At 52.2% G+C, this 25,637-nt stretch overlaps 1 protein-coding gene across 7 annotated transcripts in view; it reads left to right on the forward strand.

Moving 5' to 3' along the window:
• Window positions 1-25,637, forward strand: part of RUBCN (rubicon autophagy regulator) — a 30,826-nt gene that overhangs the window by 1,658 nt on the left and 3,531 nt on the right. Inside the window, exons 1-20 of one of the 7 annotated variants that reach the window (XM_027884000.1) lie at window positions 3,691-3,744; window positions 9,882-10,035; window positions 11,819-11,902; window positions 12,837-12,996; window positions 13,171-13,277; window positions 13,847-13,987; window positions 14,206-14,362; window positions 14,590-15,132; window positions 15,680-15,724; window positions 17,597-17,692; window positions 17,858-17,973; window positions 18,459-18,660; window positions 19,034-19,135; window positions 19,914-19,988; window positions 22,679-22,736; window positions 23,323-23,455; window positions 23,809-23,954; window positions 24,275-24,339; window positions 24,845-25,083; window positions 25,483-25,544. In XM_027884000.1, coding sequence (XP_027739801.1) covers window positions 3,707-3,744; window positions 9,882-10,035; window positions 11,819-11,902; window positions 12,837-12,996; window positions 13,171-13,277; window positions 13,847-13,987; window positions 14,206-14,362; window positions 14,590-15,132; window positions 15,680-15,724; window positions 17,597-17,692; window positions 17,858-17,973; window positions 18,459-18,660; window positions 19,034-19,135; window positions 19,914-19,988; window positions 22,679-22,736; window positions 23,323-23,455; window positions 23,809-23,954; window positions 24,275-24,339; window positions 24,845-25,083; window positions 25,483-25,544 — 2,723 coding nt within the window. In that variant the 5' untranslated portion in view covers window positions 3,691-3,706. Of the gene's footprint in view, window positions 1-3,690; window positions 3,745-6,411; window positions 6,528-9,881; window positions 10,036-11,818; window positions 11,903-12,836; window positions 12,997-13,170; window positions 13,278-13,846; window positions 13,988-14,205; window positions 14,363-14,589; window positions 15,133-15,679; window positions 15,725-17,596; window positions 17,693-17,857; window positions 17,974-18,458; window positions 18,661-19,033; window positions 19,136-19,913; window positions 19,989-22,678; window positions 22,737-23,322; window positions 23,456-23,808; window positions 23,955-24,274; window positions 24,340-24,844; window positions 25,084-25,482; window positions 25,545-25,637 lie in introns of those variants that run through there. The other 6 variants (XM_027884004.1, XM_027883998.1, XM_027884003.1 and 3 more) reach the window with 6 other exon arrangements.

A 25,637-nucleotide genomic window follows, 5' to 3' on the forward strand; every position in this document is an offset into this window, starting at 1 on the left:
CCCAAGTTTTCCCTGGGAGCTGTGCTGAGGCTGCCGTTCCACAGGTGACTTCCCTCGCCCTGGGCCTTCGGCAGGCTCTGCACCACGACCAAAGGATAGCTTGTTTTAGGGTTGGCCCACCAGCCTCCAGAGGGGGAGCTCCATAATGAGACTCCAGGGATTGCATTGCAAATGCCCTTGGGCAGGAATAAATATTTCCATCCCTGACCTTGCACACACCTCCTGGCAGCAGAAACACTCCCACATTTCTTTAACCGCCCACGTCCTCCACATGTGCATTTGCTAAAATAAACACTCCATGACAAGTGTAATACCCTGAGTTCCTGACACATAATGAGCTCCCATGTGTGTAATCCCTGTCACAGCCTTGTCCTGTGCTGGGAGGCACCTGCACTGAAACACAGTACAGGCCTTTAGAATGGGAGATCTTTCTAGGAGTGTTATCATGAAAGGCAAGAATGAGCGAGTAGAGGCTCTCTGGCCTCCGCTGTGCCCTGCACTACAGACTGTTGACAAGGCCTTGTTCTCTCCCTTTACACTCTTTATGCATCTCTTCCCATTAAAATAAGGCCAATAGCATACTTCTGGATGTTCCTCTTGCTGCTTCCTACTGTCTAGAAGAGAATGGCTCAGTTATTGTCACAGGACACCTTCGGCTAGAGAGAGATTTTGCCTTCAGGCAGGAGAAGCTCGTGACCACAGTGCTGGAGGCTGACAGTTCCATCCCATTTTATTCCATGTGTTCTCCATGTGCAGCATGTTCAGGCATGGAGTCTTGGACCGACAGATTTGATAACTTACACATTTTCCCCCAGGTGACAAGTGGGATTGGATGACAAGTGATTGATGACAAGTAGGACTTGAGGTTCTTCTAATCAGGCTACATTTCTAAAGCAAAGATGCTATTGCCAGATTACCAACAACTACTAATAATAGAGGTGCCAAAAGATGTATTTTTTAAAAAGCATTAAACCAAATTCCTGTGATGCTGTAGGGTGCAGCTCCATCTGGGAACTGCGTCACACCAATAAACAAATGCTCTGTTTACCCCAAACAAACATGGGAACTGCAAAGTTGCTGCCTGCCCTCCTGACAAGTGGAAACCAGACAAAATCCAGATTTTACCACATCCATGGGTTGCATTTATTATCCAAACAGGACGCCAGCTGTCTGCTGCTCAGCACAACAGAATACCAGGCAAAAGTTCTGCTTCTGAAGAGTATTTTCCTTCTGCGTTCAAAATGGGTGGAACACTGTGGGGATCACAAAGGCAGTCATGGAAATATCAGCCCTTGGTTTGCTGTGTGGCTCTCAGGACTGTGCTAGCATCCAGTCAAGAGTCAAAACTTCCACGTGGCACTGACAGCTACAAAGAACCAATCCTTTAACTGTATAAAGTCCAGCATGACTCAACTATGCCGAGTTTGTATCCACTGTAAGAACACTGTTTGTCTAAAGCACCCACAGGCCGGATGAAATTTTGGGGCTGGTTCTTTCCTGGGCCTTTTCCAGACTCTTCTTTAGCACCAGTTAGTTGTCTCCTCACCAAAATGAGACAACATAACTCGGCTGCCCACTAACCCTCCTTGTTCTGGTACATTGTGGAGGAATTGCAGAGTAGATGTTACCTGCTGAACATGGTAAAATTCCCAGGAGGAAGTGCTGAAATTACCTTGCAGAAACAACACCCAAAGGATCAGATGCTAAGTGCACTCAAACATTTAAAGCCAGAGGGAACTGTGTAGTCCAAGCTGCATGTTGTGAGCTGTGAAATGTCACACCTGCATTGATCCCAGAAACCAGAGAGCTATTCCAGGGCACCTTCCAAAGGAGGTCTCTACTTCCCTAGGGACGCAGGCACTACCCTGATAAAAATAGCTTCTTATTCCTAACATGAAATTGTCTGGCTTCTACCAATAATTTCCAATTCTGTCTTCTCTGTGATGTGCTCTTTATGATTAAAGAGTCAGTAACTGACTTTGTCATCCAGATCTTCCCCAAACAGCAATCAGGTCTCTGAGATTCCAAATTCTGCTACTGTTCAGCAAAAGGATATAAATATATATATATATATATATATTTATATTTATATATACATATATTTATATATATGTATGTATAACGTATATGTTTACAATTGTTGACCTCTGTTGGCACTCCTCAGATTTTACACTGAAGGATAAATCTCCAGTTTAACTTCAGTGCAGTCCCAGAAGCTCATATGTCTATGTGTGATTACAGGCTTATTTTTTATAGTTTTCTATATGCTCTCTAAATCAGCGTGGGCATTGACAATAGTTAAGTAAACAATGTCTATAAATAACATATGAAAACAACATAATGAAGTAGGGAAAGAGATTTTTTTTCTGAAGAAATTTAAAAAATCACTGTTGAGCAACATCCAGGCTATTTCTGACTTGTGGAACTAGAAGAATCTTGTAATTCCTGATTGAGGAGCTAAATTAGACCTGTCAGCTTTATTTGCATGCTCCATTTCACCAGACGTGATCTTCTAGTGATTGCAATAGTCTTGATGACTTGATTTTCTCCAATACTTTTACTGTTAAAGTCAACACAGTCTGATGCTGTGATATCAAACATGCCACGTAGAGTCAGTGTTTTCAATCACTACAGTAGACTCTAAGCAAGGAAGTTTCTGCCTGGCAACTGGGCTGAAGTTGTTGTTCCACACTTGTATACAATTACTTTGTATGAGGAGTCCTTCTGAAAAACATGTTGTTGTTATTAAGAACAGCAGTATAGAATGCTGTTCCCCCACATGCTGCAGAAGTACTGTACTGGTAAAATAAACCACATACAAATTGTCAGGCCAAGGGGTGCTTTTCCTGTATGCAGCATATATTTATCATTAAAAGTAATAGTTACAGGGAGTTTCCATTGTATAAATATTGTTCTTCAGAGAAAGGGTGATTAGAATGGGCTGCCCAGGGAGGTAGTGGAGTCACGGTCTGTGGAGGTGTTTAAGGAAAGACTGGACATGGCACTTAGTGCCATGGTCTGGTTGACAAGGTGGTGTTAGGCCTTAGGCTAGACTTGATGATATCAAAGGTCTTTTCCAACCTAGTTGATTTTGTGATTCTGTAAAATACATAGCTTTGGTTTCTGAGGCATCAGACAACTCCAGACATATTTGGGTTTCATCTCCTATTTGTCATTGACTGTTCTCAGTCTGAAGGCAGCAGCATCACTTTTTCCTTTCTCGGGTTTCATTTCAGTGGAAGGTGCACCCAGTTCTGCTCTGTTTCGTTCACTCTCCTTGCAGCAGGCGTGAGAACCCTACTTCCAATTTCTCTGTTCCCTGCAGGTGGGATCAGAGCACGAGCTGCCCCTCAGGGACACGTTACCTTTTTTTTTTTCTTTTTTTTCTTTTTTTTTTTCCTGCCATCACACTTTCCTCATCACGTCCTACGCAGGGTTTGGTGAGGGTTATCTCAGCAGTTACTGCGTTTTTAACCCGCTCTTCGAGGGCGCCGGCGGGGGACACCGAGAGCTGCGGGGCGGGGGTGGCTGAGGAGGAGCCGCAGTGCTCGCCGGGAGTTGTAGTCCGCCGCCGTGCTGGCAGCGCCGGGCGGCCGCGGGGCACGCCGGGAGTTGTAGTCCGAGGGCGCGGCGGGGCGGGCTCTCCCCCCAGCCCGCCCCCGCGTGACTGTGTCACGGCTGCGGCGGGGCCGCGCGCGCGCCCGCGATGGAGATCGGGCCCCACGCGGGGCGCGCGGAGAGCAGGTGGGGGCGCGCGCGGGGGCGGGGGGCGCGGGTGTCCCCGGGACGCGGACCCGCACTGGGCGCCCGCGGGAGGCGGGACACGGGCGTTGGGGTGCGGGCGCCGCGGCTCCCGTGGGCGCCCGTGGGAGGCGCGTGGCACGGGGTGCGGGCATGGTGGGCAGTGTCAGTGAGCGTGTGCGCTGGCACCGTGGGCGGCAGGGTCCTGTGTGTGCACGCGTGGGGTGATAACGAGTTATGTAGGACGCGGCAGGGAGCGCGGGATTTGCGTGCGGGATCACGGGCGGCTGCAGTGCTGGCGCGCGCGTGGTGCTTGGGAAGCACTAGGGATGCGCTGGGGGTGCCCCTGGGGAGCTCCCTTCCTGCGTGGGTGTGTGGGAGTGTGTGTGCACAGCCAGCGCCAGAGCACGGGAGCGGGGGTACCTGGGAGGGATCTGGGAAGGAGCAGACCCTTGGGGATGGGTGGGATTGGTGCTTGCAGCGTCCCCGGTGGGAGGAAGCACACGGTGAATGGGCTGTCAGAGTGTGGCTGCCATCACCCACCCGGGGCCAGAGTGTGTTTTCCACTGGGGGAGCAGTGCTGGCCACAGACGTGTGCCCTCAGTACCTGATGCTCTGCACTGTGGTCCCCATCGGTCCTGGGCAGGACAGCAGCTGTCGGGCCTCTGGTTTGGATGCCTTGAGCTTAAGGGCGAAACCAGCCCACCCTCACGCTGCACTGCCGCTGCTCGGGTGGCTCTGCAGCTCGCTGCTCTGGGATCTGTCTCCTTACCCTCCTGGCAGGCAGCTGCACCACCTCTTCCAGGTGCTCAGCAGAAATTTCCGCCTTCTCTTTATTTCCAAAGGCGAGGTCCTGTGCCTGCATCACCCCTGTGGCTGGGGGTGAGCACGGCCACAGCGACCTTGCCTGCCTGCATAGTCCTCCTTTGTGTTTCAGGCCTTGTTAGCATTTGTAAGAGCAGCAGAGGTTGTCTCCTGGAGGTGTTTTGATGACAAGTCCTATTTACTCCAGATTTTTGCAGGTGCTTTGGTTTTGCCCTGGTGCACACAAGCACAGGGTGAGTGTTGGATGGAAATTGGGAGTGTTGGCTGGAGAGGAAGGAGCAGCTGAAACTTGATATGGGAGAGAAGCATTCCTTATCTGAGGGGCTCAGCCAGTTGTTCTATTCCTGCTTGCCATATCAGCTGGGAAAATGCTACCGGCGCCTTTAAAGCTATAGCACAGGTTTGAGGTGCCTTTGGATTTGCACAGTTGGAGCTGTTCTCACTCTTTAATAATGCTTCAGACCCAGCAGGCTCTGAAAGGTAAAAGGAATTGACTGCATTCACTGCTTTGTCTTTCCAGACTTATTTTTCTGCATTTTCATGCCTTTGCAAGCGCAAGGCCTGCACTACCAGACTCTACCATGTCGTGACTAACAGGGCTGAGGTGTTACCACCCCCAGCACTCCCCCAGGGACAAGGAGGGCATCAACTCCATGGTGCTGGCACATGTGGGGGCCTGCTTGTTCTCCTGGATGGCACTGATGCCCTGGGGAGGATCCCACGTGGGCCTTGCACTGCTGGTGCCATTTCACACTAGATTGTGGCTGTGACTGATAGTGATAGAATAGAGGTCACTGGATGCATCTTCCCATGGGTCATAGCAGAAGCAAAAGTTGTTTTGCTGAAGTCCATCCTCCTGCCAGCATGGGAGAGGGAAATGAGGATCTCATGCTGGGTTTTTCCTCCTAAGCAGCAGGTCTGAACTGCATCGGGGAGTGGGGGCTGTAACACCAGTGTCCATGGAGGCACTGCAGGATGGTTACTGCTGTCCTGCCAGGCACAGAGCAGGGCTCTCAGGGCGGTGGGCAGGTGGTGCAGAGGATACAGCAGTTCCAGGGAGAGCAGGGGGGTTATGGTCAGCTAGGCAGTTTGGCAGAGAGCTGCTGCCTTCAGCTCTGTCGTCACCAGCAAGGCCCTCAGGGACAGCAGGGCCAGAGGAGGTGGTCCCTAAAGGGAACCTGTGCTGAATGAGCAGCTGGTCCCTGGGAGGTGGCTGCCATGGGGACCTGCTCTGCCCATTGCTGCCTCTGGCTGCCGGTGTGCTTGTCACAAGGCAGGTCCTGTGCAGATCAAAGCCCGATGGTCAGTGTCCTGGGTCTACAGGTTGTGGTCATCTGCTTGTGAGAGGCTTAGCCAGGAGGAGCAGGTAAAGTTATCTGCCATGAAAAAGTTAAAAAACACCTTTAATTCGTCTTTTCTTCCCTCATCCTTTGCCAGTGCAGAGCAAGAGTGCGTCAGCATGGGTTGTGTTTGCTGGGGGACCTTATGTGGTTATGTCCCCATTCTGTATCCATGCAAGCTTTTAGTATAGGGCAATCCACCCTGCATGTCCATTTTCCAACCAGCCTGCTCTGCTGTGCCTGCCTGGCACTGCGGGGCTGACCTGCTGGGCTGGCAGAGCTCATCTGGCTTCCCCTGCCTCGTCAGCCACTCCCTGTGACTGCAGATGAATTGCACGAAGCCTGGCTTTCTTTTAATCCCTTTTCCCAGCAGTGCTGAGCCTGCTGGAGGAGCAGGCGGGGGAGCTCAGGGAAGGGGCTGCTGGTTGTCTGGGAGATCTGGGGAGGATGAGGCGGGAGCAGGCTCTGTGCAGCGGCTGGTTACATGGAGTCTTGGGTTCCTGCAGGAGGAACTGACAGCACAGGAATGTCCTTGGAGAGTCATCAGAAGTCCCTCCACGACCTCAGCATGCTCAGCGCGACCTCTTTAGTATGCTAAGAAGGATAGAGGGAGTCCTCCAGGTAGAGGTCAGGATTCAAGCAACCATTGCTTGGTGCCTCTTGCAGAACACAGGACATGCACAGCAGATGTTATTTGCAAGAAGGATGAGTTTCATTTCTATTTTTTATTTTTGAATGCTACCTGTGTGATTCTGTTTTGGAAAGTAACTAGGGCTTAGTTTTATTTTAAATGAAGAAGTCCACCTGAGTCAGCAGCATGGCTCCCTGCCTCTTCTGTGAGTCACCTTTGCTGATTTGGGCCAAGAGAAGTGTCTAGCCTTGCTGGCATGGAGGGTCTGAGAAAGCCTTGGAGAGAGCAAGCAGCATTCCCTGTTGATGTCAGCAGGAGCAGCATGAAACCATTTCTTGTTCCAAGGCCAGATCCTGTCTTTTATCACTCCAGTGCAAAAGGTTATGGTTGGAACAGTTTGTGACAGCAGGTTGATGTTGCTGTACCTGAAGATGGAGTTTGTGGTGGTAAAGAAAGGAGGCCCAGAGCCGAGTTTATGAAGCTAGTGGTTAAAACTGGAGGCTGGATCAGAGGTTGTCTTTAAGGGAGGAGAGGGATGCGGTTTGAGGTCTCACCAGTGCTCCACCAGCTGTGGCATCTGCAAGCACCCTTGGCTCTTCTGGTGGGGGGAACCAGGCTATGCTGAAACAGGCGAGCAGAAGCACATGTGGTTCTGGCATGGGAGACTCTGCTCGTGTACTGTGACCCTCTGGGGTGTGTTGCTCACTTTGCCCTTACTGTAAATAAGGGTGTTTGCATGATGTGATATGAATTGACCTTACCCCATGGCAGGCTCTCTATAGCACTTGCAAAGGAGAACTCTCCTTATTCAGGAAAAAACGAACAGATTTAGTAGTAATGCTTTGAACACCTGCTGAAATGGGGAAGTGGAGGGCAGCAGGGACTTGGGCTTTCTTCATTCCTTCTGGCAGCCAAAGCCCAGGCTTGTCAGTGGGAGGGGAGCAAACCCTGCAGGACTAACTCATGAGTCTGGTCAAAACTGAAATGTGGTTAGCTGTGCTCTCTCAATTTCCCTGCCACCTGCACCTATATGAGTCTTCATTTCTTCAACCTTGAGTCACTGTGTGCTTTCCAGGATATTCCAGCTCAGAAACAGCTGGGGTTTGGATATCAGAAGGGTCTTGTGTGTCCAGCTTCTGAACTGCTTTGGGCCAACAGGTCCCATAGGATACTTACTGTCCTACAAGGGTTTAATTCACTTTTGGTAACTTCTGCCTCACCTCTGCAAAGGTGCTTTCATTGTGCCGCTCATTCCCTATGTGTATCTGTGTTTAAGTGTTTTAACACTTCGAGGTTATTTTGTTTGAGGATTGTTTAACCGTAGTTACCCTGTGCTGGAGGGAGACTTGACTCCAGTCTGTTGGCTCCTGGTTTCCTACATTTTGAGAGATGTACAACTCTTCTAATGAGACTGTTCATTTGGAAAGGCACATCTCGTGCACTGCCCTCACATCCTTGTGTGCATTGCTTGCTTTATATCGCATGAAACAACATGGGAGGGAGTTCCCCTGACTCACTGATTCGGAATATCAACAGTGTGGCTGAGCTTTCGCTTGCATTTACTTACTCTTGAGTGTTAGAAATATCTTAGGGAGGAGATGGTTTTAATCTCTGTGGCTGCAGATGCTCTTTGACCAGGAACTGGCAATACCTCTCTCAGCATCCATAGACAAAGAGCATCTGCAGCCCTCAGGGCAGGGATGGGAAAAGCCTATGAATTCAGAAGGGCTGGATCTTTTCTTTTGTCTCCCTGAATCCTATCTCCTTCAGGAAGCTGCCTGTGATTTGTATCTCTGCATTTTTCTTTAGTCTCTCCTGAGATAAAGCCCTGACTGTGCTTGTAAGTGTAAGTACATTGTAAACAAAAAGGTACCGTCATAGGCTCTGGTTTAGAGCTCCCGTGCTGGCAGGGTGACAGGCTTCGCTGGTGGGATGGATTGGTTTCTGTGTGGTTTAAGCTTAGATGGGCACTGAAAGTGGTGAGGTTTCTCTGAAGAGGAAGGGAAGTGGATGGGGAACCTGAAATAGAGCTGATATTTGATGATCTGCTTGTTCCACTAATCAGTTTGGCAGTAGTGAACTAGTCTTGAAAAGAGGATATTAGTGAGAAAAGCTTTGTTTTAATTACCAGAAGTATGTGGCCCACGCTTTTATCCCCAAGGGATGAAAACAAGAGCGATTTTAAATAATGTTATTTATGTTAATTTTTTTCCCTTCCCCCCCCCCTTTTGTTTTGGAAATCCACTTTGATTTTGCTGTGGAAGGGATTAACAGCTGAAAGACTGGGCTATTTCTTGCCAGTCGAAAGACTGGACTTTCATTCTAAGGTGTCAGCTTGGGTTCCTTTGTTACATACTATTTTGATATTTACACTCCTAACTATACCTTGCAACACTGCTGTTGCTTCTGAGAGAGTGGCTCCTGTTTGAATATGCGTTTTTGACAGCTGCTGTTCCTCTGGCAACAGTGTCAAGCGGCTTGAGTGGGAACCTCAGTCATCCAAAGCTTTCTTCCCCAAAGCTGCTTTTGCATATGCAAATAGCATTACTTCTCTGCACCACTGCTCCTGCTTTGTGGTAGATAATGGTGCTTTCTTGCTGTGTGCAGGGTAGCTGAGGGGGATGATATTGATGAAATGCTGTGCATACTCCAGAGTACACCAGCAATTTGCTAATCTCTGTCCAGAACATGGTAAATGCTTTTGCAAGAAAGTCAACTTGTGCCTACAGCAACTCAGAGCCCAGAGAGCAGCTCCAGAGGTGGAGATGCAGTTGCAGTGTTACCTCCCTGGGGATGGGGCACCTGTGCATCCTGAAGGGCTAGAGTGCTCGATGCAGTGTGTGTTTCTCAGCCACTCTGTAAACACGGGTGTAGAGGGCCAAGTGTCTGCTAGATTTGGTGGACATCATGCCCTCCCTCAGAGCTGCTTTGCTCCTGAGGGGCTGCTGCTCTCAGCAGTCCCTGATAGAGAGAGCATGTGAGTGAAGCAAGTGAGAGGCTGGCTAGGAAGGTGTCCTCCAGCTTTGTTGGCCATACTAAGCAAGTGGTAATATTGCAGGAGCCAGTGTCGTGGTTCAGTCTTTGCTCAGTCTTTGTTCTGGCTGTCTCCTGAGACCACATTGGTGGCGGCTACCAGTCCTCAGAAGAATCATTGCGCTACGGCCTGTTATCCACAAACCACGTTGACCACAGGGAGTAGTGAAGTTCTTTAGCTCACCTCTGCTGGCTTTTGGACCACTGAAGGTTTCAACCCGACCAGAGTCTCTTTGGAGAGAGTGCAAGACTATGTTCCTATATGCTCCTCTTGCTGTATCTCTGATGTATCTTGCTGTGTCCCTCTGCAGGAAGGAGCATTGGAAGCTGCTCGGCAACTTGAAGACAACAGTGGAAGGTTTGGTGTCCATCAGCAACCCAAATGTCTGGTCCAAGTATGGGGGCTTGGAACGGCTCTGCAGAGACATGCACAGCATCCTCTACCATGGGCTTATCCACGACAAGGTAGGACTCTGTCCTGCCAGCGTGGCTGTCTGTCTGTCTGTCTGTCTTTAGCAGTTTTGGTGCCTGTCGCAAGCACGTGGGGCAGTCCTGTCTGCTGCAGCTACTTCTGTGCTCATAGCACAGAGTGAGTACAGTGCTTGTAGCAGTGTGGGAAATGATCCAAGCAACAACTGAGCTTGCCTGGCAAGTGCTGTTGTTGTCAGAGAGACCTGGGTCCACGTTGTTTCTATCTCATCTACCTTCAATATGGTTTTGCTAAGTACATGTACCCCCTGTGCTGAGGCCACTCCTCTCTCCTTTCCTCCTGCTGCAGCCAAACAATTAAATTGCATTTGCAATGAGTCAGCCCCGTATCATCTGCACTTGGGCAAGTCCCCAGTGAGGTCTGGCAAGAGAAACCTCATATCTTTACTGTTTCTGGTTAGCTGTGTTAGTAACAGGAGCTGGCAGCCAAACCCGCGCCCTGCGTGAATGGGATCACTCTTTCCAGGCTCTTGTTGTGCCTGCAGTTGCTCGCTCAGCCTTTCCTCTTTTCATGGCTGCCTGGAAGAATTTCTCTTTCCCACTTGTGTGCAGAGGCCAGAAGATCTCCCTTTCAGCTTGCAATTACCAGCACAATTAATTTACAGGGGAAAGCTGAAGCAAGGCTGCAGGGGATGCCCAGGGACAGGCTTCCCATCGGTGGCTCTGCCACACAGAGAGAAGGGAACGGAGCAGAGGAGCTCCAGGCAGCTTGCATGGGCCAGCTGGGTCCAGGGTCAGGAAAACTGCGCCTATGCAGTGCTGCACCCAAGCTAATAAACCTCCAGGAAGAGCCAGGCTGGCAGGTTGTCCCACCAGGGAGCTTTGCTGGATGGATTTATTAAGTTTGCAGTCAGCACTCGTTACGGTGCTGCTCTGTTCCTGTTAGTCCCCAGTGGTGTGGACCAGGGACCTCTGGGAGATCATCAGAGAGAGAAGCTACCTTTTCCATGTGAGGAGTGCAGTGCTCCTTTTGATAGATTTGCTATTAATAGGCTTCAGGAAGTGAATGATTTATACGTCTGATATTGGTAACAGCTCATGCCAGACATGGAAAGCAGGGTGGTGTGTTACCTTCCTCAGTGCTTTTACATTTACAGCTCTTCCACTCAGGAATGTCTCCACTGCTTGGGCATGTGTGACACCAATCAAGCTTTCAGAAATGCAAAGGGAGGCTTCCTAACAGCAGTTTTCTCATAGTTGCTCCAGCAAAACATTTCCTTTCGCTCATTGTTTTCTTGGCAACTTTTTTGCTTACAAGTAGGAATAAAAGGAAAAGGTGGAAAAATCCCTGTGTAGATGTTAAGAGAACTGGAGTTAAACATTTTTAAACTTTTGATTGAGTTTATTTGTCCAGAAAGCCCTATTCAGTCCAGAGAACTAAAATTGCTGGGTTAGTTTTGTAGTCTTAAAAAACCAAACTACTCCCCCCCTGCTGCCAAACCAAATAAACCACAAAACAGAAGCCATTCCTCTGTCACTTGTGAAAGAGGAAATAGAAATGGAAGTAAAAATAATCAGCTTTTTGTTGAAGAGAGACTTTTTGGGTCTATGTTTACACCCGATAGGGTGGTGAGGAAAACAGCAACTCTGCTGCAGTTCCTCTCTAACGGGAAGAATAACTAAGAAGGAAAAAAAATCAATGTTTGAATAAAGCTGAGGCAGGCAGCACATCCTCTCATGGCAGCAAGGGGCTAACGGGGAATGTTGTCATTTAACTGGGACTTGGGATGTGGTACCTAACTGTCCCTGTCCCGGGCAGGTGTGCTGCAGACAGAAGGATTACTGGCAGTTTGTGAAGGACATTCGCTGGCTGAGTCCCAGCTCTGCTCATCACCTGGAGAAGGTGGGTTCTGGTGGGGTGGCCTGGTGTGCCCAGAGGGAGGGAAGGTGGCAGCTGGGCTGTGAGCCTCACCAGTTGGGTAGTGGTGCCTTGGCTGTTGTGGGTAAAGTGGCTCCAGGGCTTGTGGAGGCTGAATCAGCCATGTGTTTGGGTACAAGCCGTGTCCTGGGAACTCAGTGTGGCTTGGGCTGAGACAATCGGCTACTTATTTCCCCCAGGCCAGTCTCCAGCTCGGCTGGGCCGGGTGCAGCGGGCATCACCAAGGGAACTGGCACAAGCAGTGCTTGTGTGTAAGCAGGGGTGATTCATGCATCTGTGCAAACCTCTAACGGTCTGGGCTGTCCCATTTCTGGGTTGTGGCTTCACCATGCATTTATTCTCCCATCCCATGCCAACCACTGGCACATAGGGATGCTCCTGGTGTTTGGCTGCCCCACACTGACATCCATGATCCCCGCCGTGGGTGGGCACAAAGGGCTGACCACTGGTAATCCCTGTGTGCCTCTTGCTGCTGGGGGGATGTGGGGTGTGACTCCAGTCCAGCTCTTCAAGCTGCGGCAGCTCAGGCATTGTCATAATGTTCCTGAGTTAATGCATCAGCAAGAACATGACCGTCACCACCGGGGTCAGGTTGGATTTGGGAGTGTTAGGTCCCTCCAGGTCAGAGGCAGAACGCAGGGGTGGGAGAGTGTACAGGAGAAATTCGTTGTGCTGGTGGCTGTCGGAGGACTTTGGTCGCTGGTTGACCTTTGAAGCGTTGCTCCTGCCTGGTGCTTTTGCCTCCCTGGTGTTTGGGGAGCTGCTGGGACGTGTCCTCCTTCCCACTGACGGTGACAAAGCTGCTGTTATCAAGAGGACCAAAGCCATGTGGTGGAACAAGCCCTGCTCACCTGCTTGCCTCTGCGTGCCTTAACCTGTGCCTGATGTCTCTTTCCAGTTCATCAGCCTGCAGGAGAGCGGCCAGTGTGACCCAGAGGGCCCAGGGGACCAGGCCATTGCGCAGCTGTGGCTGCAGCACAGCCTGCAGTGCCACTGCCTGTCGGCACAGCTGAGGCCGCTCCTGGGGAACCGGCAGTACATCAGGAAGTTCTATGCAGGTAAAGAGCAACGGGCCTCTTCCTTCTTATTGGGAAAATATCCAGTTGGTGGTGGTTCCAAGCTGTGTGGGGGTGAGAGGGGACAGCAGAGAAGTTGGTTTGCATGTGAGCAACCGGTGTGTCAAAGCACGTGGGTGAGAGGGACTCCGCCGAGCAGCATTTCTCTCTCCCCAGACACTGCCTTCCTGCTCAGTGACGCCCACGTCACGGCCATGCTGCAGTGCCTGGAAGCTGTTGAGCAGAACAACCCCAGGCTTCTGGCTCAGATTGACACCTCCATGGTGAGTTGAGGTCCCAGATTTTACATCTGGCTCTCCCCAGATGCTGACTGGCTGTGACTGCTCCTGAAAGGTCACATTCAAGGCACACGGAGGCCTTGGACAAGGGGCTGGAGTTGGAAGTAGCAAAAGTTGCTCCAAGATGGGAGGAGAGCAAGGAACTGGTCTTTGTGCTGCCTGAGTGACTTGGCAGAGGTCGGGGTGGGCGGGATGGCTTTGTAGGGCCTGTAGTGGGGAACCTTGGTTGAGGCTGGCACCAAGGGTTTGAGTAGGGGACCTGAGGACCAGTTCCTTGTAAGAGGCACCTCTAAAGCCCTCTCCAGCAGTCCCAGGCTTCAGGGCCAGCATGCAGAACTGCCTGGTCATGAGGGACAGTCACCCTCTGAGGGGACGGGCAACGCCCCAGGACGCCTGGGTGTCCACTCCTACTGGTTATACCAGAGACCCCTGTACAGCCCTGCACCAGCTGTCCCTCTCCAGAGGAGGGGAACAGCGGCTGCTTTCTTTGCGCAGAGGTCCCCAGAGGAGAGCAATGAATGAGGCTTGGTTAAATGGGGGCTGTGTTCTTTCAGCTGGCCGGAACATCACTGCCATCCCTGTGTACGTCAGACCCTTCTGCTGAGACAAGAGAGATGTGTGACCACAACGCTGAGGGACACGAGAGCCATCTGCCTGGAGCACTGGGCTGCCTGGATCATTTCACTGAGAGCCTGGTAATTTCCCAACAGGAGCCTGTCCTGTAGCTGCTAACTAAGAGCCGCTTCCCTTCTGTGCTGCTGTGTTTTTTCCTCCTCATCCTCCTGTGCCCAGGGCTGCCGCATCCTTTGCTGGCTGGTAACCAGGCACTCGCAAGTCGATCCCCTTCTATTGCTGCTCCTTTGACATGTAGCCCCATAGGTGTTGATTTATTAATGATTCCACATCTCTTCAGCTTACCAGGAGGAGTGACAATCCATCTCCAGTGACCAAGAGTCAGAGCCTGACAGCCCTTCCCGCGTCCCCGTACGTCCCCGCTGCCGGCTGCACCCAGCAGCGCTGCTTTGGGTCCTCCTCCAGCCTCCAGCATCCAGCCTCCTCTGGCCTCTCTGGTACTAAGGGTGGGCTGGGGAGCTCAGGGCAGGCACAGAAAAGACCTTACCGCTTTATCAGCTCTTGGTTGTGGTGGATGTCTGTGAGGAGATCTCTGCCTCTGATGGCAGGGAGATCCCTTGCCTTTGCCTGTGTTGGGTGGGCATGCTGGTGTGAAGCTACAAGTTTATTGCTTGTGGTCTGCTTGTGCCACAGTGTGTGACATCATGCTCCTGCCTCTGTCCAGACAGGAGACCAGCGAGCTCCTTTGTCAGCTCCAGCTCCAGCCAGCCCCAGGAGCGCTGCCTGTCCACTCGGTCCTCCTCCTTCAGCGAGGGCAGGTCCACTCTGGAGCAGCCTGGCTCTGTCACCCAGACTCCCTCACCCAAAGACCCCTTCTCTCCAGCCAGCGAGATGAGTTCGAGCACCACCAGCCAGGGCGAGGATACTTGGACAGGGAGTCAGGATGATCCTCAGAGTGATGTTAATGATGGGCCGGAATACCTGGCCATTGGGAACTTGGGACGCCGGGGCCGGGCATGCAGCAGCGCCAGCACCAACAGCTCCAAGAGCAGTAGCTCCAAACTGTTCTCCTCCAGCAGCTCCCAGAAGCTGGACTCAGTATCATCCCTGGGGGAGCAGGGGGCAAGCGGAGGTGGAAGCAGGGGCCTGAGCCTGTTGCGACGGTCCAGCTTCTCGGAGGGACAGTCGTCAGCCCCACAGGGCATCCTCAAGAAGAGCCACGTGCGCTCGCACTCCGACACCAACGTGACTTCGGGGAAGTTGCACGGTAACGGGACAGCTTTTCTGGGATGGCTTTTGGGCGGTTCCGGGAGGCTGGTGCTGGCTACCCCTTTGACTCCGTAGCTCAGACGGGGGAGAGGAGCAGTGGGCAAGTGGTTGGGAAATTTGGTCTTTTTCCTTAGCTTCCCTGCTCCACACTGGAATGATGGGCTGACATGTCCCTTCCCAGAATGCCCTGGGCCAGACTGTTCCTGGCAGCTTTTGCCAAAAAAGTCTTAGAAAATGGCAGCAGTGCTGTGGCATTAGCTGTCCTGCTTCCCCACTGGCCTTGCTAGGCTGGGGCATGGGGCTGTGCCAAGGCACTGGGCTGGGCTCATCCTGCTCCTAGGATGTCATCCCACTGGTAACCTTCTGGGTCCTCCTGTGGTCCTTAGCGGGTGAATGCATGGGGATGGGGAGAGTGGGATGTTTGAGGGAGTCTCTTCCACCGGTGCTACCTTCATGGGATAAGTGGAGGGCCTTGCTGAGTAGTAACCAGTCTGTCTCTGTTTTCTCTCTCTTAACGCTGCCCTTCTCCTCCTCTGTCTGCCCAGGAGGCCTCAGGGATATCACCATTATAATAGAAGATCCAGTGGCAGGTTTGGGAGCCAGTATAACAGCCCTTCATTAGTGATCATTGCATCAAGTTCAGGATTGCCATCAAACCATTAGTGTCCATTTGGAAAACAAACAAATTTTTTTTTTGCTGTGTCCCAGCTGATGCTTTGAAGTGTGGTCAGGTTTATGCATGTGACTTGACTGAAGATCCCAGCTTGGGTTTTGGGAGCAGTGGATCAGACCAGAAGTGTGCCTGCAGTTCCCCTGCATGGCATTAGGGAGTGCTGGCCACCGAGTCCCTGAGCTGCATCCCCTGCCCTTCCCTCCACCCACTGCCTCGGAAGCCAGGAGAAGTTTCATCTCTCACCCAGAAAATAAGGGCTGGCAGCTAAACAGGCATGGGATTGAACATCTTATTTTTCTTTGATTTAGCAGATCTGTGGCGCAGGGGCGTTTGATGTTGGCTGAGTTCCAGCTGTGTATGCATCCACAGCTGGGACTCCCAGATGTTCTTCTGGACTCAGGGCAGGTTTTCCCTAAGCAGAGGTGCTGGGTGCTGACATCCCTGTGCCCCACATGCAGAAGGAGTCAGCAGCTCAGAAAAAATGGGCTGTTTTGTCTTACATCGTGTTGAGCAGTGGCACTGGGTTTGTCAAGTTCACATCTGGGTGCCAAGGGTTCCTTGGCTGGGAAGGCTCCTCCCTGGGGGTGGTGGACACTCAGATGCGCCCAACCCTGTGTCCCACTCTAGCAGATGATGCCAAGCACTGCCTCACTTTACCCTTCAACAGTAGGCTCTGTTGTGGCTTCCCCCAGGCATCCCTCCCATGAGATGGTTTCTGTGTTGAGGGGGCTGCAGGATGCCCTCCAGGCTGCAGTGAAAAGCTGTGAGAGCCCCCCACCCTGACAGGTCTCATTTGCCTCCCAGCCTGTGGAATGGGTTGATTCCAGGCCCCATCCTGATGACTGCTGCTTCAGGGTCTTGGTAGGGGAAGGCTGGCATTGGTGGGATCCGGAGCCTCCATCCACTTCAGAATTACAGCACAAATCTGGGAACAAAAATGAATAAGAGGTTGAGAGGACAGGGTTGCCCTTCTGTTATGCTCAGGATGTCAGCTGGCACCTGCCCCATATCCAGAGCTGTTTGTTCCTGTCCTATTCCAGTCAGGGTGTTTTTAGTCTCCTTCAGCAGTCCTCTGTCACCCAGCTGCTCTGTCCAGGTGCTCCCTGGGGCCATGGCTCTCCAATGGGCACCATCTGTTCTTGGTCTCCGGTCAGGCCAGCTCCTGGCAGTCTCTGCCGGCTCAGTCTGGCAGGGAGTTGCACCACAGTGTGTGCGTGGGCCAGGGCCCTGCCCACACAGCCCGTGTAAGTCACCTTCAGCACTGCATCCAGGCTCCAGGGCTGTGTGCAGGAAACTCTGGCTAGTCCTTCAGGTGCCCCCTTGCACTGGTGTCCAGGCAGTTTTGCAGGGCTGGGAGCCCCACAGATCCATCAGCTACTAGATGAGGTTTACCCTCATCTCCTCTCCTGACTCTGTATTCTGGGGCTTAACTTTTCCCTCAGAGATGTCCCAGCAGGAAGAAGGGGCTGACAAGAGGCACTTGCAGGAGCCTGTTGTGTCCCCTGGCTCTGCTCGGGGGTAAAGAGAGGAAAGGCTCAGAACTCAACTGCTTCATGGCTCTCATGAGCTTCTATCCTTCTTTCCCCTTACCTAATGCCTGAAATGCCCTTCTAGTTTTGCCCCCTCCTGGGCTTGTCCTCATCTGTGGCATGGAGCAGGAAGTTGTCTCTCCTTGTTTCTATCCATTTGTGCCTGTGTGTGTGATGCTGAGCCCCTTTCATTTCACCCTGTGCAGTGGCTGGATGGTTCTAGGATACTGAGGTGTGCTTGGTGTCATCTTCCCTTCCAGAGTCCCATGGCGATCCATCTGGAGGGAGAGGGCCGGTCTCTGCTTCCACCCAGAGCAGTGAACTCAGCACACCCAGCTCCCTTTACATGGAGTACGGTGAGTACAGCCAGCCTCAGTGGGGACACTTTCTCCTGGTCAGGTTCCTCCATCAGCTGTGGTGGCCCCAGCTGCTGGCACCTGCTTGTGGGATGCTGGCTGGGCTCGGTAGCATGGACATAGCAGCAGGTCCTTCCCTCATACCTTTGTCTCTTGCTTTTCTAGACTCTGGGCAGTATCTGAGCTCGGGGGAAGGGATGTTCAGGAGACCATCAGAAGGACAGTCCCTCATCAGCTACCTCTCTGAGCAGGACTTTGGCAGCTGTGCAGACCTGGAGAAGGTGAGGGAAGCAGCAGCAGTCTATGTGCACTGGAGAATGTATCTTTCTGCAGGTTCAGGGGTACTCACTCTGTGGGGAAGATAATGCTGTGGTATTTTCTGCTATAGAGTTGTGCACAGAAGTTCAAGATTGAGCTCCTCGATGGTGTCTGGCAGCCAGGATCTGCCGGTCCAGCATATACACAACACCTTTGCAACATGTTAGGGCTCCTCAGGGCTGACATGCTGACCCCCCAGAGTGGATGTGTTGCACGTCCTCTTTGTAGGATGCCTCTTGTGTTTTGTGAGTATTCTGGTGCCCAAGAAGGCTTTATTTTCTAGGTCCTCATACAAGTCATACTTTGTGGGATTGACAGGGATTAAGGTCTTTCAACCACCATCCATGAGTAATAAACTCTTTCCTGTTGTAGATGGGGAAGATTTTATGAAGTCTTCCTAGTTTGTCCATGGTATAGCCTTGAATGCTTTTTTGCTGTTGCCTTGCAGGAGAATGCCCACTTCAGCATCTCAGAGTCCCTGATCGCTGCCATTGAGCTGATGAAGTGCAACATGATGAGCCGGCAGCTGGAGGAGGAGGAGGAGGATGACAGTGACAAGGAGATCCAGGAGCTTAAGCAAAAGATTCGCATTCGGCGCCAGCAGATCCGCACCAGTCGGTTTCCTACCTGCCAGGAGATGGGCTCAGACAGTGGGTGATGTGTTTTGGGCTTATCAGCTAGTGGGATGCGGGTTTTCTGTCCATTACCTATCCTAAACGTCCTGTCTTCCTGCCCATTCCTGGGAAACAGTCATATTGCTACCAAGATGGTGAAGAGGTTTGTGAAACTGCTGTTATTGAAGGCCATATGGGACCCATGCTGCACATTGATAACACTTTCGTGCTGCTGGCACTGAGTTATGGAATGTAATTTCTTTTTGAATTTGAAACCCATAGTGTTTTCCATCCTTGAGCTTCATCTCTCCCTTCCCTGGCTGTACTTCGCTATCCCCTTCTACCATGGCAGTCACTGACCCTCCAGGCTGCTTCCATTGATGACCTGGCTGTGATGCATTTCTCCCAGGTCTTGTGGCAACAGACAGCGGGTCCCAGTTCAGCTCCCACGGCTCCATGCGGCTCTCTGACTCTGGCTCTGCAGAGGATGTGGAGGAGTACGAGATCCGAGGTAGGAGGGACTGGCTGTGTTGGCTTCTTGCATAGAGACAGATTTCTCCTCGGTGTGGTTGTATTGAGGTCAGTCCCACTGAAGGAGAGCATGCCCCTCTGGCCTTCGGGATGGCTTTTCCCAAACAGATGGCTGAATTCTGAGTACAAGCAGAGCAACCAGTTTCCCTCATGTGGTGGCATGACTTTCCTTCGAAACCCCCGGTAACTCTGTAGCATTTCTTGCCTCTGGCTGGTAGGTGGTTTCCATTTCATTGCCTGGTCCATGTAGCGGCCGTCACAGCTAGAGAGAGATGGGAGAGCTGCCATCCCGCTCTTCTCCTCCCCAGGCAAAAGGAGCCATAGCTCTGACCGCATACCTCTTGGATGGTGGGTGCTGGTCACATCCTGACCTGTATTCTCTGCTCCTGACAGCTTGGGTGGCTGAGCTTATCACCCACAGGAGACCTGTCTGAGTCCCTGGGTATCCCCTTCCTTCAGAGCCATGTTCACCCTCTGAGGTGGATGACTTACTTCTCAGCAGTACTTCCATCTTTAAAAAGAAGATGGAGCAGTCCAGTCTCCAGCTTTAAACTTTTCATCCCTTGACTGTTAACAGCAAGCCCTTCCTTGCAGTCCATGAGGGTGAGGTTTTGTGTGAGGTTTTGAAGCCCACAGAGGAGTTTGCAAATTCAGTTCTGGGCCCTCCTTGTGCGAGTGCTGCTCTTGTATTGTGCCCTTTCTCTTTGGCCTGGCCGAAGCACTCAAGTCAACTGTTTTGTCATCACCGTGTTATACAGATGGTAACGATGGATCTAACCTGATTCAAATGTCCAAGAACGGCCTCTCAGTGTCAATGGCTTCCTTGTTCTCAGGTACCCTGCAGTGCTCCCTGCGGCACGCGTGTGTGGTGTGTGTGTGTGCAAGGTCTGTGTGTGTGTGCACATGCACACTTCCCAGAAATCTGCCTGGTTTTGGAACTGTGAGTTAGTTCTGGTATCATCCAGATGTCAGCAAGAAGAGCTGTGGCAGGACTAAGCGGAGAGGAGGCAGAGGATCAGTGTTGCGGGCTCCATCCCCCAGAGCACTTTGCTGTGCAGTATTTTGGATGTATCAAAGGTGTTTGCTGCAGTGAAGACCTGTTTTCCCTAGGGTAGGGCTTGGCAGGGCAATGGCACAACTTTGTGGCTCTGGAGGTGCTGAAGTCTGAGCCCTGGGCTGATGAGAGCAGAGTCCTCTTCAGCGTGGGACCAGGTCTCAATCCAGGTGCCTTGGGGAGCATGATCCTGCTTGAGTTGGCAGAGCTGTTGTGCCGTAGCTCTAATCTGAACCACTGCCAGCCCTTCCCACTCTGCTCAGACTTGACTTGGAGTGGAATCCTTCCAGATGGAAAAGAAGTCCTGGAGGGAGAAGTAGTGAGATCAGACAGGGCACAGGCAGTTTGTTCATGCTGCAGGCCCTGGGCACTGGGATCACATGCAGCCAGGTCTAGCTTAATGTTTTTATTGTTTCCAGTACTTCTAGATTATCCTTCTGGTCTGCTGGCCATCCTAAATACCCTTCACATGCTCCCTGTTTGCTTTAGCAAGGGAACAGCCTGCTGGGCTGTTGCTGATCTCTCCTGTCAGGTGTTTGGCACTGGCACGTTGCTTCTGACGGAGATGCTGGTGCTCGGAGCTTCCCCGTCAGCCCTGCTGTGTTCACAGAGCAGGGCTTTAATCTAGTGGGGCTCATGCTGGCCTGAAGCTGGCATGTGGGGTCTGGGGTGATGTCCTTGGGTTTAGGGACTGTTCACAAGCCTCCTTAAGACAATCCTACCTGGTGATAGCATTGGCAGCAGAGATGTTTTGTGCAGCTAACGAGGCTTTTGGGGAGTGTCTGCAGTTAATGTTGGGAAGCCAGTGTTGGCAGGATCCCAGTGCTAGCTCCTGTGGGAGCCTAAGATCAGATTTGGCTCCCTCTCATCCCTGAGACCATGTCAGTGCCTGAGTGTGCTGGCTCTGCCTCCCTAGAACACCTGGCCCACACTGTGCTGCGTGTGCCCCGCTCTTGGCTCATGTTCGTCATAGTCTAGGACCATGTGGCACATTCCTGCACAGAGCAGGAGGCACCGGAGCATGGCAAGTGTGCCTGGCTGGTGCTCTACATGGTCAGGAGGCTGTTTGTTTGCCTGATTTCTCTGTTTTCTGCACTAGAAGTCTGTCTGCATGATATAGATATAGAGATTCCTTAGCCCATTAGGATGCTTCCCTGTGCTTGTTCTAGCAATGGATGTCAAACAGTGAGGGTCAGGCATCCATGCTGAATTACAGAAGTGTGAGTCTGTAAATTTGCAGGACTTGCTCCCTTTGTTGCCAGGGCATCCCTGCTCTTTGTAGGGAAGCTGGGGGTGGATTGGCACTCTTTGCTCAGCCGGGCTGTGTTCCCTTGGCCTCATTGTGCAGGCTGGGATCATGTGGGCTCTGTGCAGGTTTGTGTTAGTCGACCTGCTTGGGGTAGAGGAGCAGGGACCCTGAGCTGTGCCTCCCCATGCCAGGCATGGGGACAGGGGAAGCTGCAGACTTGTGTTTGGGGGTGGTATGGTCACTGCAGACCATTCCTAGAGCTCCCCAGAGGTACAAAACAGGAGACCTGCTGAGCTGAAGGTTGTGGCATTCGTCTGTCTTCTGTCCTGACCTGTAGTATTTTCCCCTTGCATGCCCTCTTCCTTCTTCTGGGAGTCTATCTGCAATAAAGCAGGGATTCTGCCTGCCTCTGTCTGTAGTGTGCTACTGGAAGTCTCGTGTCCCAGGTTTCTTCCACCCTTGAGATGAATCTCCTATCTTTCACACCTGCTGGAGTGAAAGAAACATGAGTAGTGAAGCTCCCGGTGAGTGCCCGAGGCTGCAGGGCAGCCCAGGGCTGTTTGGGAACTGATAAATGGGGTGGAGGGAGCAGGACCACAGTGTCCTGCACCTCTTCATGGACCCCTCTCTTCTCAGGAGGGGGGTCTGTGGCCTCTGCAGAGGGCTGGCCCTGTGGCTCCCTGCTCTCTGCAGGGATGTTGGCATGTCTGTGGACTGCTGGGCACAGGCTGCCAGCCCTGGCTGTGCGGTCACTGACAAGCTGTGGCACAGCCACTGTCTGATCTTAGAGTTTTGCAGTCAAGTAGAGAAAAGGGCTCTGCATCCCATTGCTAATCCCCTCCAGCATCTATACTGTGTGTAGAGAGCTACTAACCCTTCTTGCTAACCTTGCAGTCCTGACCTCCAAGCTCCTGTGTGTGCTCTGTTTCAGGCTGTGTCACTGCTAGGACTTGGTGTGTGACCTGTACCAGCAGCCACTTGTCTTCCCCAAACCCCAGGCTGGCTGTTTTTACAACACTCCACCATACCTTTCCCTTGTAACTCTGACAGCTGACTGGTTAGAATACACCCCTCCTTGCTCCTCAGTGCCACTGGTAGTTGATGCTGTAGTTCACATGCTTTTGAACACCTTGATGAGTCTTACCTTAAAGCTTTGGTTTGAAGTGAGTGTGTTCCCCTGCCCTGCCCCATCTGTTCCACCTTGTCTCTTTGTGATTCAGATGCAGACATCAAGAGGAACCCAGACTCCAGGAAGTCCTTTCTCTCCTCGGACTCTATGTACGTCTTCAGCTCATGGTGACACGTCTTGGTACCAAGTTCTCCTTCCTGGCTGACTTTGCTATTCCATGTGCATCAGTTGCTGCTTTGCACTGGAGCAGACATCCTTCCTTCCCTCCCTTTATTTAGCAGTTGAGCACTGGGTCCTAGTCTTAAATTTGGGAAGCAGAACCTGGGGATCACATGAGGTAGATATGATATGGACTGGTGTCAGGAGAGGTGCCCATACCTCCTTCCAGGTAAGAGTCCGGTGACAACCTGGAGCATCTAGACTAGCTGCTGGCTTGCTGCTGGCTCTGATTCTCCCCTGCCTTTCCCTCTCAGCTGGAACAGCCTGTTAGACTACATGGTGCTGCCACCTTCTCTCCAACCCTCACTCCTGTGCTGTGACCCAAAGGGGGAACTGGGGACAGCTGCAAAGACAGAAATCAATCACATATATCAATTCTAAGCCTGTGTAGCAGTGCAGAAATAAGATACCAGAGTGAAAGGGAGCATTTATAAGGCTTGAGCTGGGTCTGGCACTGGGGTTGGGAGGAGGGCACAGCTGCGAGACCCAGTACTAACCACACTCTTTTCTGTCTAGATCCCACTCCTTCCTCAATTCCAACTCAGCAGAGGCCGTGGCCATGGGCTTGCTGAAGCAGTTTGAGGGCATGCAGCTCCCAGCTGCCTCTGAGTTGGAGTGGCTGGTCCCCGAGCATGATGCCCCACAGAAGGTAAGGCTGTGAGTCACAGTCACCAATGGCATTTGATCTTCCCTGAACCCCTAGCTTCACCCTACTGCTGAGGGGCTTTGCTCATCCCAGTGATTCCTTTCTGGAACTGGAAGAGGGTGTTTGCCTTTGCTCTGGAGATGGGTGTAGCCAAGCAAGGCTCTGCCACAGCAGCCTCCTACATCAGAGTGCTGGGGTCCCTGGGGACAGCCCTTCTCCAGCCCCTTTTCAACTGGAGCAGCAGTTCGGTGCTGGGCAGTTTTCCAGAGGACTGCAGTTGCAGGTTTCTGGCAGTCCAGCCAGACTACCTTTGCAATACCAGACAGGGATCTGACCCTTTTGCCTGCCTCTCCCAGCTCCTGCCCATCCCTGACTCTCTGCCTATCTCTCCTGACGATGGAGAACACGCTGACATCTACAAACTGAGGATTCGGGTGCGCGGAAACCTGGAGTGGGCCCCGCCGCGACCACAGATCATCTTCAACGTTCACCCAGCCCCAACGTAAGGACCCCTATGGCTGGGGGCTCCCTGGGGACCTTTTTCCAACCTTTTTCCATCAACACCAACATTGCTTATCCTCTCCCTCCCACTTGACTAATTGGGTTTCACTGCTCTGAGCCTGGTAAATCCACAGTGGTCACCACTGTGGGATGGAGAGATGGAGCCAGTGCCTGTGGTTGGTGTGCACCAGGACACAATAGGGCTTTTCTCATTGGATTTGTTGTCCACACAAACATCTCAGACCTGTGCCAGTACCCATCTTCTGGTGCCATGTGCCACCAGGGCCAGACTCATGTACATTGTCTTCTGTCCCTGGGCAGGAGGAAGGTGGCCGTGGCCAAGCAGAATTACCGGTGTGCAGGCTGTGGCATCCGGACTGATCCTGGTGAGTGCTGGGGACCTGACCCCTAGCTGGAGGGTGGGGAAGAACCTGTGACAAAGTGGGAAGATGCTGAGTGGGTGGGTGGTGGTGGAGCTCAGCACAAGGTCACTGGGGCAGTGGTACACTGCCTTTGCCAGCACCATCTACAGAGGAGCCTCCGCCTCCAGTTCACAGGGCTGGTGGAGGGAAAGTGCAGCCAGCCTATCCTTTAGAGGACATTTCAGATGTTGACTCTTGTATGGCAAAGGCCTCTGTTGGGGTCCTCAAGATGCAGAGTTCTTCCCTAAATGTGTAGGTAGATGGGACTGCATGAGACTGGACCATGGTCCTTCTGCAGTCAGAGGACCCCCGTGCTGAGCACTCTAGGGTGGAGGAGATAACCAGCAAGGCAGAGTGCCTTGCTTGTTGGAAATGCCTGTTGGAAATTCTGAGCGACACTGGGAGTCCAGTGTGTGTCTGGGCAGAGCCCGTGCCTGGGCTGACCTCACTGTGTGCCTGGTTTGGCCAGATTACATCAAGCGGCTGCGGTACTGCGAGTACCTGGGGAAGTATTTCTGCCAGTGCTGCCACGAGAACGCGCAGACGGTCATCCCCAGCCGCATCCTGCGCAAGTGGGACTTCAGCAAGTACTACGTGAGCAACTTCTCCAAAGACCTGCTGAGCAAGATCTGGAGTGACCCGCTCTTCAATGTGCAGGATATCAATCCTGCCCTGTACCGGAAAGTGAAGGCTCTCAACCAAGTGTGGGTAAGACCCTTTCTGTGCCTTCCTGAGCGGGGTTTGGGTGAGGTGGGTGGCTGCCAACTGGCTGCCACTATTCAAGGGAAGCTGGTGAGAAGCAGATACTTTGGTTTTTGAGGCTTAAAACGTCATCACTGTGTCTTTCCATTCACCTCTTCTTCCTTCCTCAGTAATGTAGGAATTTCAAAAGGAATTTCTGGCTGGAATCCAGCTGGGCTTCAGTTTATCTCCTGGAGCACAATGACAATGGTTGTGCTTGCCTTGCCCTGTGTGGTGTAAACACTTTGGGAACAGGGTAGCAGCAGCTGAGGAGCAGCAGTTGTTTCACCAGCATGGGGAATGGGACAGACCTGCTTGGCCAGGACTGTGCTGTTTACTGAGTCTTTGTCCCCTCTTCTTCTCCAGCTGCTGCGAATCCAGCTTTTCCACATGAAGAACATGTTCAAGACATGCCGACTAGCTAAAGAGTGAGTACTGGGCTGTGAGATGAGGCTGTTTTGTTCTCCTGGTTCGGTCCCTGGGCACTTTGGAGCTGGCATTTGCCTGTGCAATGAGCAGCA

The sequence above is a fragment of the Empidonax traillii genome, unplaced genomic scaffold, assembly GCF_003031625.1.
Source record: "Empidonax traillii isolate 1590-97213 ecotype Southwest subspecies unplaced genomic scaffold, ASM303162v1 scaffold138:size3245559, whole genome shotgun sequence".
NCBI lineage: Eukaryota > Metazoa > Chordata > Aves > Passeriformes > Tyrannidae > Empidonax > Empidonax traillii.